This window comes from Zingiber officinale, chromosome 3A, assembly GCF_018446385.1.
Source record: "Zingiber officinale cultivar Zhangliang chromosome 3A, Zo_v1.1, whole genome shotgun sequence".
NCBI classification, from domain to species: domain Eukaryota; kingdom Viridiplantae; phylum Streptophyta; class Magnoliopsida; order Zingiberales; family Zingiberaceae; genus Zingiber; species Zingiber officinale.
In genome coordinates, this window is record NC_055990.1 from 97,787,827 (window position 1) to 97,801,902 (window position 14,076).

The 14,076-nt window shown below is 36.5% G+C and overlaps 2 protein-coding genes across 20 annotated transcripts in view; both read left to right on the forward strand.

The window, feature by feature from the left end:
- The window catches only part of LOC122052105, a 31,201-nt gene extending 23,623 nt beyond the window's left edge, over nt 1-7,578 (forward strand). For 9 of the 18 annotated variants that reach the window (XR_006131845.1, XR_006131850.1, XR_006131853.1 and 6 more), the window contains one exon: nt 4,074-4,105. Coding sequence is in view for 1 of the 18 variants with exons in the window: in XM_042613508.1 (XP_042469442.1) it covers nt 3,817-3,962; nt 4,053-4,065 (159 nt within the window). In the remaining 17 variants the exon portion in view is untranslated. Of the gene's footprint in view, nt 1-3,816; nt 3,963-4,052; nt 4,141-4,990; nt 5,081-7,544 lie in introns of those variants that run through there. The other 9 variants (XR_006131854.1, XR_006131837.1, XR_006131860.1 and 6 more) reach the window with 6 other exon arrangements.
- Nucleotides 6,939-11,040, forward strand: LOC122052110. 2 transcript variants are annotated; one of them, XM_042613521.1, is made up of 12 exons: nt 6,947-7,370; nt 7,523-7,578; nt 7,648-7,785; nt 8,031-8,154; nt 8,362-8,481; nt 8,651-8,667; nt 8,737-8,878; nt 9,047-9,063; nt 9,529-9,670; nt 9,925-10,099; nt 10,471-10,532; nt 10,780-11,040. In XM_042613521.1, exons 2-10 carry the CDS (start codon nt 7,538-7,540, stop codon nt 10,000-10,002), a joined length of 819 nt encoding a protein of 272 aa, XP_042469455.1. In that variant the 5' UTR covers nt 6,947-7,370; nt 7,523-7,537; the 3' UTR covers nt 10,003-10,099; nt 10,471-10,532; nt 10,780-11,040. The 2 variants fall into 2 exon arrangements, with proteins under 2 accessions (XP_042469456.1, XP_042469455.1); XM_042613522.1 differs by lacking the exons at nt 8,737-8,878; nt 9,047-9,063 and having other exon boundaries at nt 6,939-7,370.
- The last annotated feature ends 3,036 nt before the right edge of the window (nt 11,041-14,076 follow it).

The window sequence follows — 14,076 nt, forward strand, 5'->3', positions numbered from 1 at the left end:
ATAGAAACATTTAGCTCTAATTATTTCTTCTCAGTAACTCAAGCCAAAGTAAATGTCACGCCCCAGAGGAGTCTCTGTCCGAAGAAATTTCGGCAGCATCTCCCCTGTACGGCGGACAATCTGAAACTTTTCTACAAGCACTATATACCTCAGCCACATGCGGCTGGAATAATAACAATAAAAGAAAACAAACACCACGCAGTTAATATCAAATTCAGCCTCTGGCTGACACAACCACGCAGTTAAATATAAAGCAGCCCACTCGGCTGTACCAAAACCAAAACACAAAACTGCTAGCCGGCTAGGCTTACACAACCAATAACAAATACAAAACACCACATAACAACATCAACACTCCAAAAACAAAATCGGAGTATAGAGCTAAAACAAACTGATACATAAACAAATAAAACATACGTGAAACCGATATGTCTTCTGATGTGACGTGGGGACCAGCAGACAGGATGCTCCAAGCGACACCATAAATAACCTGGTACCTGAAAAATATAGAGTCCACGGGGGTGAGTTCAACAACTCAGCGAATACCAATAGACATGCCTAGTAAGATATATCTAACAGCAATAAACATGGAATACAGCTTCCTAATCATATATCTAGGAAAGATGCAAAACTGAAAGGTAACTAAGGAAGCTGTACTCACCAGGAACTCCTATCCAAACAAAAGGGTCGTCAAACCGAAAGTGCCCTAAATCCTGTATGCATGTCAAACATATGCATCCAACCAAATGCAGCAAATAAATGCACAATCACAAGAAATAAATGCATCAATGCGTATGATGTCAATGATGCGTCCCGGTCACCCCGACGCCAGTCTCACACAAAACGGCGAGACCGAGTGGGTAGGGTGACAACGTGCACTCGTCACATCGCCTCGATGAGTGGACCGAGTGGACGGATCTTGCCGAGTACTCTGCCCCGTGACCCCAAATCATAAATGGGGAGCTCAATGCTCTCAACTCCCGACACGATGACGGGGAGGAATCCCTGCCGGCTAACACGTTGTGTCACACTACCCATGAGCGGACCAACGTAGCCAAACAAAGTCCCTGCTGCAACACACACTGCCTGAATCGACCACTAACCCATGAGTGGTGGTGTGTGCAGATCCATGTAACTGGCGATGTGCTCAACAACAATGGAGTCGACTATCGCACAGCATGTAATCATGATGCATGTCACTATGCATAACAAAAACTGATCAACATAACCATATCCATATATACAAAATGGGTTCTACAGTATCAGTAGGTCAATCCACGGATCTAGGGCATACAGGTCCTCTATGGTATAGCAACCTAGATCCTAAACATATCTCCTTCCATAACATATGTACCAACAATATGCACATATCAAGAATCAAGGTCTAGGTACACGAACCATATATGATATACAAATAGAGGTACACAAGTCAGGTATGGTATAAAAACCTAGGTATCAGATAATCTAGATACACATGCCAGAAAATAAAATCCAGAACCTAGTCCGAACCTCAGTAGGTATGGTATGCCACTTACTCTAGGAACCAAGGTACTCATGGCAATAATCCTGAAACGTAAACATGGATACATAACAAACGGCCAACAGATCATGCTATGGGTATCAAACCGTGACATACCAAGGCAAACATGATCATTGCTTGCAGCTATAAAATACTATGCATATCCAATAGACAATATCATAAAGATAAGTCAAGAGGTACCCGCCTCCGATATAGATCGAACCGAACCAATCCGATGTCGAGACGCCCGTCTCGAATCACAGTCCTGTAACAACACGATATACAGATTTAGCTAATTACATATTTCTTAATTAGATAAATCAAATTCCCGAGAAGCTAACCTAAATCCAAATCAAATTTTAAACCTTAATTGGATCATCAACTCCTCAATCATTTCATAACTAGTTCATACAAATTAGAACTTGCAACAATTATAATCCCTCACAACAACGTAATCACATAATCTAGATTACATCATGATCTATAACAAAAATCAAAACTCTATTCCTTACCTCAACACCAAAGTCTCTTCTGTTGGTCCACAACAGGTGGTTCCTGTCGGAATAAGGGCAGCCGCTGAAACAAAATACACCACCAAACATAACACCATTATCAATTAACAAACCAACTCCAATGTACAATCGAAATCACTTCTAAAACTTACCTAATTTGTCATCCTCTGTTGAATCACAACTGGAGAAGTTACTGCCAGAATAATGCTCGGAGCTAGGTGGAACCGCTAACCTCCAAATCCAACACTACAATTCCCAAATCCTGCTGTATAGGTCAAATAGGTCAAATATCCATCATATAGTTTACAATTCCAGTACAAATCATGAAGTCAAATCCTATAAATCCAATACCTTGCAAGCTTCACCCCCAATCCAGATTCACATCTGCCGAAGGAGACCCCAAGTGCAGCCGAAGCAACCGAACACCCTTGGAAACCACAGACCAGAAGCTAGGGCTCGGCTGGAGTGCTGCCAAATCGCAACAGAGGGGCTAGGGCATGACTTCCGCGATAGAGGGACTCTGCAACTCCGGCAATAGCAGACGGCGTTGTTGATCGGAGAAGAATCGGAGATCAGCAGATGGGAGAAGTGCGGGATCGGGCGGTGTCGGTGCTGTGAACCCAAACTAGCGCACAGGGAATCGGCCGGAGACGAGAGCTCGGGTGGCAAGCGATCGGCCGCGACGGCTGTGGCGTCGGGAGTGGGTCGTCGACGCTAGGGCAGAGGCAACGGTGCTGGCTTCCCTGTGGCCGGTGATTGGCGCACGACTCGGCATGGATGAGGAGAGGAAGAAGATGAAGAGGAGAAGGTGGAACCGTCGCGTGAGAGGAGAAGAAGGAAGGCGTCGGCGCGAGGTGGTTAGGGCTCGGCGTCGCAGGGGGAAATCGGGAGGAAAGGCACAGTTCGGTGAGGATAGGGAAAAGAAACGAGAAAAAGCAATAAAAGAAAAAGTAAAGAAATAAATAAGGAAAATAAAACATTTCCTCAATTAAATGGGTAGCCTAAACTGGCTTTTTCCGGGCCCTATTTTATCCCCGTAAATCCCCGTAAACTCGTCCATATGAGCTCCGAAAAATTCCCGAAAAATTTCTAAAAATTCCGGAAAAATCCCTTATCACTATTCGCTAATTTTCAGTATTTTACAGTAAATCCCCTGACTTTTTCTTGGGAAAGTTGGAAAGGGCTTTGTTTGTTGAAGTGATGCTAAAACCAATAGATCGTGGTCAGTAGTATAGCAAGAATGAATCCCTCCTTAGTTCTTCCATTTGTTGCATCTAGGTGTCAGATAACCTTAGAATGTGTGAGTAATTGTTATGATACTGCACTTAGAAAAAATGGATTACCTAACTGAGCATATAATAATTATGCCCTTGGGCATTAGTATCAATGTATCATCGATAAACATTCTTTCCTTTTACTTATGTGAAATTTCTTCGTCATGTTATAGTAGAGTGAAATAATCTATTTGCCTCTGTTGGTGAATTTCACAGTTTGGTGCTTCAATAAATGCGTTGCTAAGAAAAAAGAATTATGGAGGATCAAATTTTTATTTCTGATTAAAAGGAAAGGTTCCTTATAAAAACAATAAAATAAAATTATTTAAAATCCTATATCATGAGACTTAGTGCAACATAAACCAAATTATCTAAAACAATAAAATAAAAGCAATAAAATTTTAAAATTTATTATACTGGATATAGACTGTGCAAAATTTATTTTAAAATTAGTCTATACATTTTGTGTTCCTGATATAAAAATATTTGTAACCCTTTCCACTTGCCGGAGCAAAGCATGCTTTCGAGAACATGTTCAAATGCAAATGTGGGAGATTGGTATCATCATCTCTTCATCCTTCAAGTACCATTTCCACCTCTTCCTTCCCAGCCCATGAGAAAATACTCGTTTGACTCTTACCTCGTGAAAAAGCCTTGGTACTGAAATGTTTATTTTTGTCATTTCTCTTGTTACATTTAGACTATTTGTTTCTTTGTTTTTGGTGAACTAACCATGTGTTGTTAAAGGTCTTCGGTTTAATTGTACAGTGTGGGGATGCAGTGTGGTAAGGTCTTCATGTGTACAATGGAAAAAAGTCTTTAAGCTTAATGACAGGTAGTGTTTTTATCCATCCTACTCTTTAATGTAATGTTGCTCAATATATTTTAATTTTTCTTCATATTGTTTGATGTTCCAACATGAGAAGAGGTTAGAACTACGATTGCTATGCTGTTCAAACTTTGCCAAAGCAATCTTTCAAAATAGTACAACTAATTCTAGGCTTATCTTAAATGAAATAATTATTACTTAATAAACTTCTTTATTAATCATTCTTTTAGATAAAAGGTGTTCCCTAGTTACAAATGGGATGTTTGATAATGCTCATATTAGACTCACTCTAGCAAGAAGGTAATCTATATAATAGGTTGTCGATCAACTATCCACTTAGTATCCATCCTACTCTTTAATGTATTGTAGCTCAATATATTTTAATTTTTCTTCATATTGTTTGATGTTCCAACATGAGAAGAGGTGTCTAGGCTTATCTTAAATGAAATAATTATTACTTAATAAACTTCTTTATTAATCATTCTTTTAGATAAAAGGTGTTCCCTAGTTACAAATGGGATGTTTGATAATGCTCATATTAGACTCACTCTAGCAAGAAGGTAATCTATATAATAGGTTGTCGATCAACAATCCACTTAGGATCAAATGCGTGGAGCTGAAATTATAGCTTGTATTTATCTACAAGAGTCATTTATTTCTTAGAGGTTACTTCTGGTATGAGTCCAGCTTTGAAACTTTATGGTTGCACTTTGATTGGTATAGCTCATATCACACTACAACATTTTGTTTTGTGTAGTTCATTGTCATTCTTATTCTTTGTTTTTCTATTTTTTTTCCAAACTTCCTTTTTGTCTCTAAAATAATCATTAACTAGTTCATTGTCCTATTTTGTCAGAATTTTCTTCTGGTCAATGAAGTACTTGCTAAATGGAAACCGCAGGTCATGACGAATACAAGAGGATTAAGAAATTGGCTTTTTGAAAAGGTAATTATTTTTCTTTTTCTAGGTCCAAGGGATATTAACAAACTTCTTTGTAGAGTATGAGCATTGTGGTTGGTAGTCACTAATGAAGAGAATAGTCGATCCATGTTGTAGATATAATTTGTAAATTTCATTGGATAGATGTGAATTAATGTGATAACATTAGTTCCACTTTTTGCTTATATAATTTTTTTTACTTTATTCTCTTGGGTTGTAATTCTTTATGTATATACTGATCAATTCCCTTATGTGCATAGCTTAATTCTATTGAGATATCAAACAATCTCCGGGTGGAATTGAAATTATCCTATTAGACTTCTCAATATTGTCTAGTGATCTTGGCTTTCTGATATCATCGACATATCCTCGGGCTATATTATTCTATATCAGCCCCTGGGCTAGGCTCTATTCTCAATAATTCTTTATATATATACTGATCAATTTCCTTATGTGCATAACTTAATTCTATTGAGATATCGAACTATCTCCGGGTGGAATTGAAATTCTTATCCTATTAGACTTCTCAATATTGTCTAGTGATCTTGGTTTTCTGATATCATCGACATATCCTCGGGCTATATTATTCTATAACGGCCCCTGGGCTAGGCTCTTTTCACAAATATCCCTAGCAGATTGGTTTTCTCAACTTATTGGTATTTTATCCTCAGAAGTGACTTGTCTCCTAGTCTTATTGGTGTTTTCAATATTATACCTTATTGATCTGCTCGGTTGGGACATTATTGGACTTCTGGTATTCTTGGTTTTCTGGTTATCATCCTCCACACCAAGGGATCAAACTTCTTTCCTCGGTCGAGACATTATTGGACTTCTGGTATTCTTGGTTTTCTGGTTATCATCCTCCTGACCAAGGGATCAAACTCCTTTCCTCGGTCGGGACATTATTGGACTTCTGGTATTCTTGATTTTCTGGTTATCATCCTCCTGACCAAGGGATCAAACTCCTTTTCCCGGTCAAGACATTATTGGACTTCTGGTATTCTTTGTTTTCTGGTTATCATCATCCCGACCAAGGGATCGAACTTCTTTCCATGTTGGAATATTATTGGACTTTTGGTATTCTTGGCTTTCTCATTATTATCCTCCCGACATGAGCTCCTCTCTCCAATCAGGACACTATTGATATGTTTTATTGGGATATTATTGGACTTCTGGTATTTCTGGTTTTCTAGTTATCATCCTCCCGACCAAGGGATCAAACTCCTTTCGTCAGTCGGGACAATATTGGACTTCTGGTATTCTTGGCTTTCTTGTTATTATCCGCCTGATATAATGAGCTCCTCCCATCGGTCTGGATGGATCTTCTTAATGGTCGTGAGATCAAGCTCCCTTTCTCAGTTGGATTATAATTCTGGTACATATAGATATTATTATTTTTCTCCCCGGTCCAAATGAAATGGATATTCTTGTATTATGGCTTATTCTTATTCTTAGCGTGGGATCGAGTCCTTTCATCTCGGTCCAATGAAATGGATATTCTGGTATTCTTAACATTTTTATTATTTTCCTCACGACCAATGATCTAGTTCCTCTCACTGGTTAGGGCAAGATGGGAAAAGAGAGATTCCTTTTGATTTTTTTACTCCAAGGTAGTAGCTGATATTTAATCTACCAAACTAATTGTTACCATTATTTTTGGGTTATTGAATCCTATAATTTTATGTATATTTGCATTTTAACTTTACATCTTTCCTATTTGATGTTGATATTTTTGTTTGTTCTCTTCTCATTCACATGTTGTTAATTATTTTCTATTCCTAAATTAATAATCATTGCTTTCAATAATGGTGTGAAATCGATGACAATTAAGTAGATTCTCTTAGCCTCGGTCCTACTTATGTTGTGTTGAAACTTATAGAAAGAAAAATCTTATGCACTTGTTTGTATATGTTCCTGCTGACCAATTAAATCTTTTGTTGCTTAAATTTGTCAGCATTTGTGATGTAGGTGTTCTAGATATCCTAATGATGTATGATACATTTTCAACATCATGTCAATCAATTGTTATCCGAATATTTGGTCGTTATTGGTCTTATGATATTCTTGTCTTTCTAGTTATTATTATCCTCCAAACCTCGGGATTGACCTCTTCTCAATTAGGATGGATCGGAGTTTTGGTCTTCTTAATATTTTTACTTGTCCCATGATCGTGGTATTCAGCTCCTCTCTCCAATCACAATATATTGGACTTTTGGTATTCCACGCTTTTTGCTTATCATCTTCCCAACCAAGGATCAAACTCCTCTTCCTCGGTCAGAACTGTTTTGGACTTCTGGTATTCTTGTTATTCTTATTATGTTCTTCATTTCTAACTTTTTGCCATGTCTGTTGAGCATAATGTGACAACCTTTGTTTCTAAACATTTTTGCTTTCATCCTTACTCTGTTTTTTTTAAATTTTAATTGGGTAATAAAATTACTTTTTTAGTGATAATTGGTGTATATGACAGCTCTATTGAACTTCTTGGCGATTTTCTTTTCAAGGTAAGATTTGTTTAAGATTTTGTTATCTCAGGGATCTTTGTGATTAAGGAAGGGCTTATGGCTTTGCAGGTTGCTGGAACCTTTGGAAGAGCAATTCTTGAGCTTGGGAGTGATGACGAAGGTCCAAGCACAGAGGCAAATGGCCCCGCAATTATTGAGGTCCTTGGGCAAAGAAGTCGCAATGAAGTTCTTGCTGAAATTTATATGGTTCGTAGAGATATTAACTTGACTTTGCATCAATATGTGGTATTCTATTGTGTCTTGTTTTCTTATTGTCACATTTCTATTTTGCACAATGAATTTAATGTTGTTGATCATAAACGTATCTCATATTTTTTTTGTTTGGTGGCACTACATGTATGGAAGACTATCTTCATTTCAAGGAAAGATATGTTTAAGATTTTGTTATCTCATGGATCTTTGTGAATAAGGATGGGCTTATGGCTTTGCAGGTTGCTGGAACCTTTGGAAAAGCAATTCATGAGGATGGGAGCACAGGGGCACATGGATGGCCCTGCAATTATTGAGGTCCCTGGGCAAAGAAGTCGCAATGAAGTTCTTGCTGAAATTTATATGGTTTGTAGTGATATTAACTTGACTTTGCATCATTTATGTGTTATTTCTTTCTATTGTGTTTTGTTTTCTTATTGTCACATTACTATTTTGCACAATGAATTTAATGTTGTTGTTGAACATAAACGTATCTAATATTTTTTATGTTTGGCGGCACTGCATGTATGAAACGGCTTATGGCTTTGCCGGTTGCTGGAACCTTTGGAAAAGCAATTCTTGAGCTTGGGAGTGATGACGAAGGTCCAAGCACAGAGGCACATGGATGGCCCTGCAATTATTGAGGTCCTTGGGCAAAGAAGTCGCAATGAAGTTCTTGCTGAAATTTATATGGTTCGTAGTGATATTAACTTGACTTTGAATTAGTTATGTGGTATTTCTTTCTATTGTGTTTTGTTTTCTTGTTGTCACTTTAGTATTTTGCACAATGAATTTAATGTTGTTGTTGAACATAAACGTATCTCATATTTTTTTATGTTTGGCGGCACTGCATGTATGGAAGACTATCTTCTTTTCAAGGTAAGATTTGTTTAAGATTTTGTTATCTCTGGGATCTTTGTGAATAAGGATGGGCTTATGACTTTGCAGGTTGCTGGAACCTTTGGAAAAGCAATTCTTGAGGTTGGGAGTGATGACGATGGTCCAAGCACAGAGGGACATGTATGACCCTGCAATTATTGAGGTCCTTGGGCAAAGAAGTCGCAATGAAGTTCTTGGTGAAATTTATATGGTTCGTAGTGATATTAACTTGACTTTGCATCTGATATGTGGTATTTCTTTCTATTGTGTTTTGTTTTCTTATTGTCACATTACTATTTTGCACAATGAATTTAATGTTGTTGTTGTACATAAACGCATCTCATATTTTTTATGTTTGGCGGCACTGTATGTATGGAAGACTATCTTCTTTTCAAGGTAAGATTTGTTTAAGATTTTCTTATCTCAGGGATCTTTGTGAATAAGGAAGGGCTTATGGCTTTGCAGGTTGCTGGAACCTTTGGAAAAGCAATTCTTGTGGTTGGGAGTGATGACGAAGTTCTAAGCACAGAGGCACATGGATGGCCCTGCAATTATTGAGGTCCTTGGGCAAAGAAGTCGCAATGAAATTCTTGCTGAAATTTATATGGTTCGTAGTGATATTAACTTGACTTTTCATCAGTTATATGGTATTTCTTTCTATTGTGTTTTGTTTTCTTATTGTCATATTACTATTTTGCACAATGAATTTAATGCTGTTGTTGAACTTAAACGTATCTCATATTTTTTATGTTTGGCGGAACTGCATGTATGGAAGACTATCTTCTTTTCAAGGTAAGATTTGTACAAGATTTTGTTATCTCAGGGATCTTTGTGAATAAGGAAGGGCTTATGGCTTTGCAGGTTGCTGGAACCTTTGGAAAAGCAATTTTTGAGCTTGGGAGTGATGACGAAGGTCCAAGCACAGAGGCACATGGATGACCCTGCAATTATTGAGGTCCTTGAGCAAAGAAGTCGCAATGAAGTTCTTGCTGAAATTTATATGGTTCGTAGTGATATTAACTTGACTTTGAATTAGTTATGTGGTATTTCTTTCTATTGTGTTTTTTTTTCTTGTTGTCACATTACTATTTTGCACAATGAATTTAATGTTGTTGTTGAACATAAATGTATCTCATATTTTTTATGTTTGGCGGCACTGCATGTATGGATGACTATCTTCTTTTCAAGGTAAGATTTGTTTAAGATTTTGTTATCTTTGGGATCTTTGTGAATAAGGAAGGGCTTATGACTTTGCAGGTTGCTGGAACCTTTGGAAAAGCAATTCTTGAGCTTGGGAGTGATGACGAAGGTCCAAGCACAGAGGCACATGGATGACCCTGCAATTATTGAGGTCCTTGGGCAAAGAAGTAGTAACGAAATTCTTGCTGAAATTTATATGGTTCGTAGTGATATTAACTTGACTTTGCATAAGGTATGTGGTATTTCTTTCTATTGTGTTTTGTTTTCTTGTTGTCACATTATTATTTTGAACAATGAATTTAATGTTGTTGTTGAACATAAACGTATCTGCTAAATCTATTCTATGCGAATCTTCACTAGTCAATTAGTTGGAAAAAAACTGTCGGTCATTTGATTTCAATGTCAAATAGGAATAGAAGAGAAGAGTCTCCTATGGTTTTAGATTCCATGCATTTCTGGCCTTTGTGCCGAAACTGCATCAAATTGATTTATCGCATTCTTTTTTTTGCGATTTATTTTGACAGTCTTATATTCCAATTGGATTCAGGATTGGAACTATTCTATACTTCAACTAGTACTAATTCTTTGTAGTTGGTGTTGCAGCATGTTTACTGATTCATGCAGAAGGTTGAGGATCATGAAAGGTTCAGATGCAATTGGTATTGGTATATGTTTCCATTTCGTCCTCTGTTTTTTAATCAGCAATCATTAATTATCAAACAAATTCCGATTGGTTGATAACATACAAGCTTAGTTTTTTTACCCTACAATATCTCTGAAGTATGCGTAATTGCCAATAATTAATCTAAGCTGATAAGCCCTACTGTTAGCTTGTGGTTGACCAGATCTTGCACCTGATAGAATTCGCAACAATTCGTATCCTGTTTCCTAACTGAGTAAATTTTGGTGCAGCTCCGAGGGCCATGGAGAAATCCAAGAGCAGAAACTAACAAAACATGCAGATCAAACTAGTTGCAACTGGCTCACAGAAACTGAAAGATATCTGTTTAGTCTTGTCTTTATTTTGTGATTTACCAGAGTGGAGTGAAACCTCTAGTTTACTTGCTAGTTCGTGGACAGTGTTGGTAGTTGCTGTAGTAGGTATTATCTTGTCATCTCGCATGCATTGGTATTAGAAGTGTGCTTTCATTAAGTTGAATGGTTTCTCTTGCATGGTTGATTCAATTTGATTGGAACAAGATTATCGAATTGCCCCTGCGAACAACTTCCAGATAAAATCATCAATGCAAGTTCACCAAAGTTCTGATAACGTTTATAGCTTCAAATCCAGTCGTGAGGATCAATTTTGATGTACTAATGGTGAGCCAAGCTTGCATAGGTTAACTTGAAATAAGCTGAAAAAAAAGCTATGTACAAAGAACAGTCAAGAAACGTGAAGGAAATATGAAAAACAATAGAACAAACTAGTTCAATCTCCTTGTGCAGAACACAAATGGAAAGCGATTCTGATTCTAAAAGCTCTGCATGTGATTTAAGAGGCACTTGGACCATATTCGAGCGCCGAACCGATGCTGAAGTTGACCCAAAAGTTGATCCATAGTGACGAGGCATCCTTCTGGAACCTTGGTGGTTCGGGCACTTGAACCATCTTGTCCAAGCACCTGGACCATCTTGTCCAGGAGCCCAAACAGTTCGAGCGCCCAGACCATTTGAGAGCCCAGACTGGTCTACTTCGTGTTGACGTCCGACGCCTTCTATGATCACTGGCTTTGTCTCCGATCGCTTAGGTGATGCTCTGACCCTCCACAGTTGAGCTCACCCAAACCCACCTTCGGCATTCTCCTCGAGCAGGCTTCCTCTCCGGCTTCTCGTCCCTCGAAAGCGTCGCGCGCTTCCTTCTTGCTCCATCGGTGCACTCTTACACAGCTTCCCGTCCCTCGAATGCACCGAGCCCGTCGACTCTATTCCCGTGCCATCGTTCTCGTCCGTCGTGTCTTCCACTCGACTTTGTACGTTCGTAAGTCTTTCCACACTCAGACGCAAGGCATCAAATAACGCAGAGCCTAACTTGACTTGGTTGATTGCTTTAAAACTGACACGAGGTACTTAAAATCTCCCCCTTTTTGATATAATCAACCCAAGTTAAGTTGGGGTTAAAAAGAATAGTATAATAATTGCAATTAATAAACATTTAATGCAATTAAAACAATTAATATGCAAAAAAAAAAAAAAATGTACATCTCCCTAGACTTAATCTAATATTCTCCTCTTTTGATTGCATCAAAAATAGGGGTACTTATATAAAAAATCTGTGAAAAATTCTAAGGGCTACTAAAACAATGATCAATACTTAGAAAAATTTTGAGATTTTTTTTAAAAAAACTGAATTTTTGTGATTTAAAAGTTTGATTTAGAAAAACATATTTTAAAATTATTTTAATCATTGAAAAATTCTATATTTTATTAACAGTTAAATATATTTATCCAAAATAGTGATAAAATTGTCATGAATTAACAAAATTAAATTAAGTAGATAATTTAATTATTCTATTCATAGAGATTTGTTATTGAAAAAATATTTAAAAATAGATTTTGAGCTTGAAATTTTTTAAAAAATTTGCTGAGAATGTAAAAATCAAAAGTATTTCTGAAAAAAAATAAAGTTTTGAAAACTAAATGTTTGAGAATATATAATATTAAAAATTAGTATTTTGACAAAAAAAAATTAGAAGAAAATTAAATAAGAAGAAATTTTAACAAAATTTTATTTTATAGAAAACATGATGTTTTTCACAAAAAAAATCAAATTTTTAAAAATTATTTTGTGAAATAATTTTAATTTTAAAATTATATTTTTTGTTAAAAACTCATAAAAAATAATACAATAGTCAAAAAAATTTATAAATTTTCCTAAATATAAGTAATAAAATCCTTTATCTCAGAAAAATTACGATGTAATTAATTTCAAAGAGAAATGATGTGAAAGAATTTATTTGAATAGTTAGACAATAAAAAATATTAAATCAAATTAAAATTAACACATGCATGAAAATTTAATATAAACATGATTTTGAAACTCAATATAGATTCCGACCTACTGGATTAATTAATTACTTTCTAGGAATAAATTTTTTTTATAATTTTTTTAATTTGACTCTTGTGATATTTGAAATATCAATTTAGCCCTGAATAATTCCTAGAACTATGAACTTGATTCTTTTCAGGTTGTTCTATTTAATCCCTTAATTTTTTATTTTTAATTTTTAACTTATCAAAATCTTCTAATCGACAGAATATTGCTAAAGTTATTTTTAATTCTTCATTTTCCTTTTTAAATTGTTCATTTTCCATTTCTAATTTACAAGAATTTTTAGGTAGCATTTTTATAAATTTATATAATTTGCTAGGAGGTAGAAACCGTACATGACTTACCTTGTCGATCTCGTTATCTGATGCTCCCTCTATATTGCTATTTTGTTCTGAAGTGGCTCCTCCTTCGTCAATGATCTCCAAACTCATTTCGAATGAACTCGCTTTGTCATCATCTTGGTGACTTGCCATCAGCACAAGTCCGGCATAGGCTTCAATCTCCGACTCTGATGACGACGTTTTGTCCCATGTCACCTTTAGATTCTTGTACTTTTTCTGGGTCAATTTTTTATTCTTGTCTTTGTCCTTCAGTTTTGGGCAGTTATCCTTGATGTGCCCTTCTTCTTGTCAATTATAGCATCGCACCTTTCGTTTGTTTCCTGACATTTTCTTGGCCTACGACTTGTTAGACTTAAAATTTACTAAATTTTCTTACCATGAAAGTAGCTTCGTTTTCGTCAAGCGATGTGTCTGAATCTAGTTCGCCTTTCTAGTTAGCCTTCAGTGCTAGGTTTTGAGCCTTCTTTTCTTTATTCTTTATGTCTACATATCTTGATTCGTGAAGTTCAAAAGTAGAAAATAAATTTTCTAAGATACTCATCTCAAGGTCCTTAGAGATGTAGAACGAGTCGACTATCGAAGTCCACTCGGGTGTTCTCGGAAATGCATTTAAAGCATACCTTAACGAATCTTAGTTTCTTACCATTTCTCTTATATTCGTGAGTCTGGTGATTAACTCCTTGATCCTCGAGTGTAGATGTGCGACTGTTTCGCCTTCTTCCATCTGGAGGTTGATGATTTGGTTCCGAAGTAGGTCCCATCTTGCGAGTTTCGCCTCCGAGGTACCTTCGTGCAGTTCCAGGAATTTCTCCCAAGCTC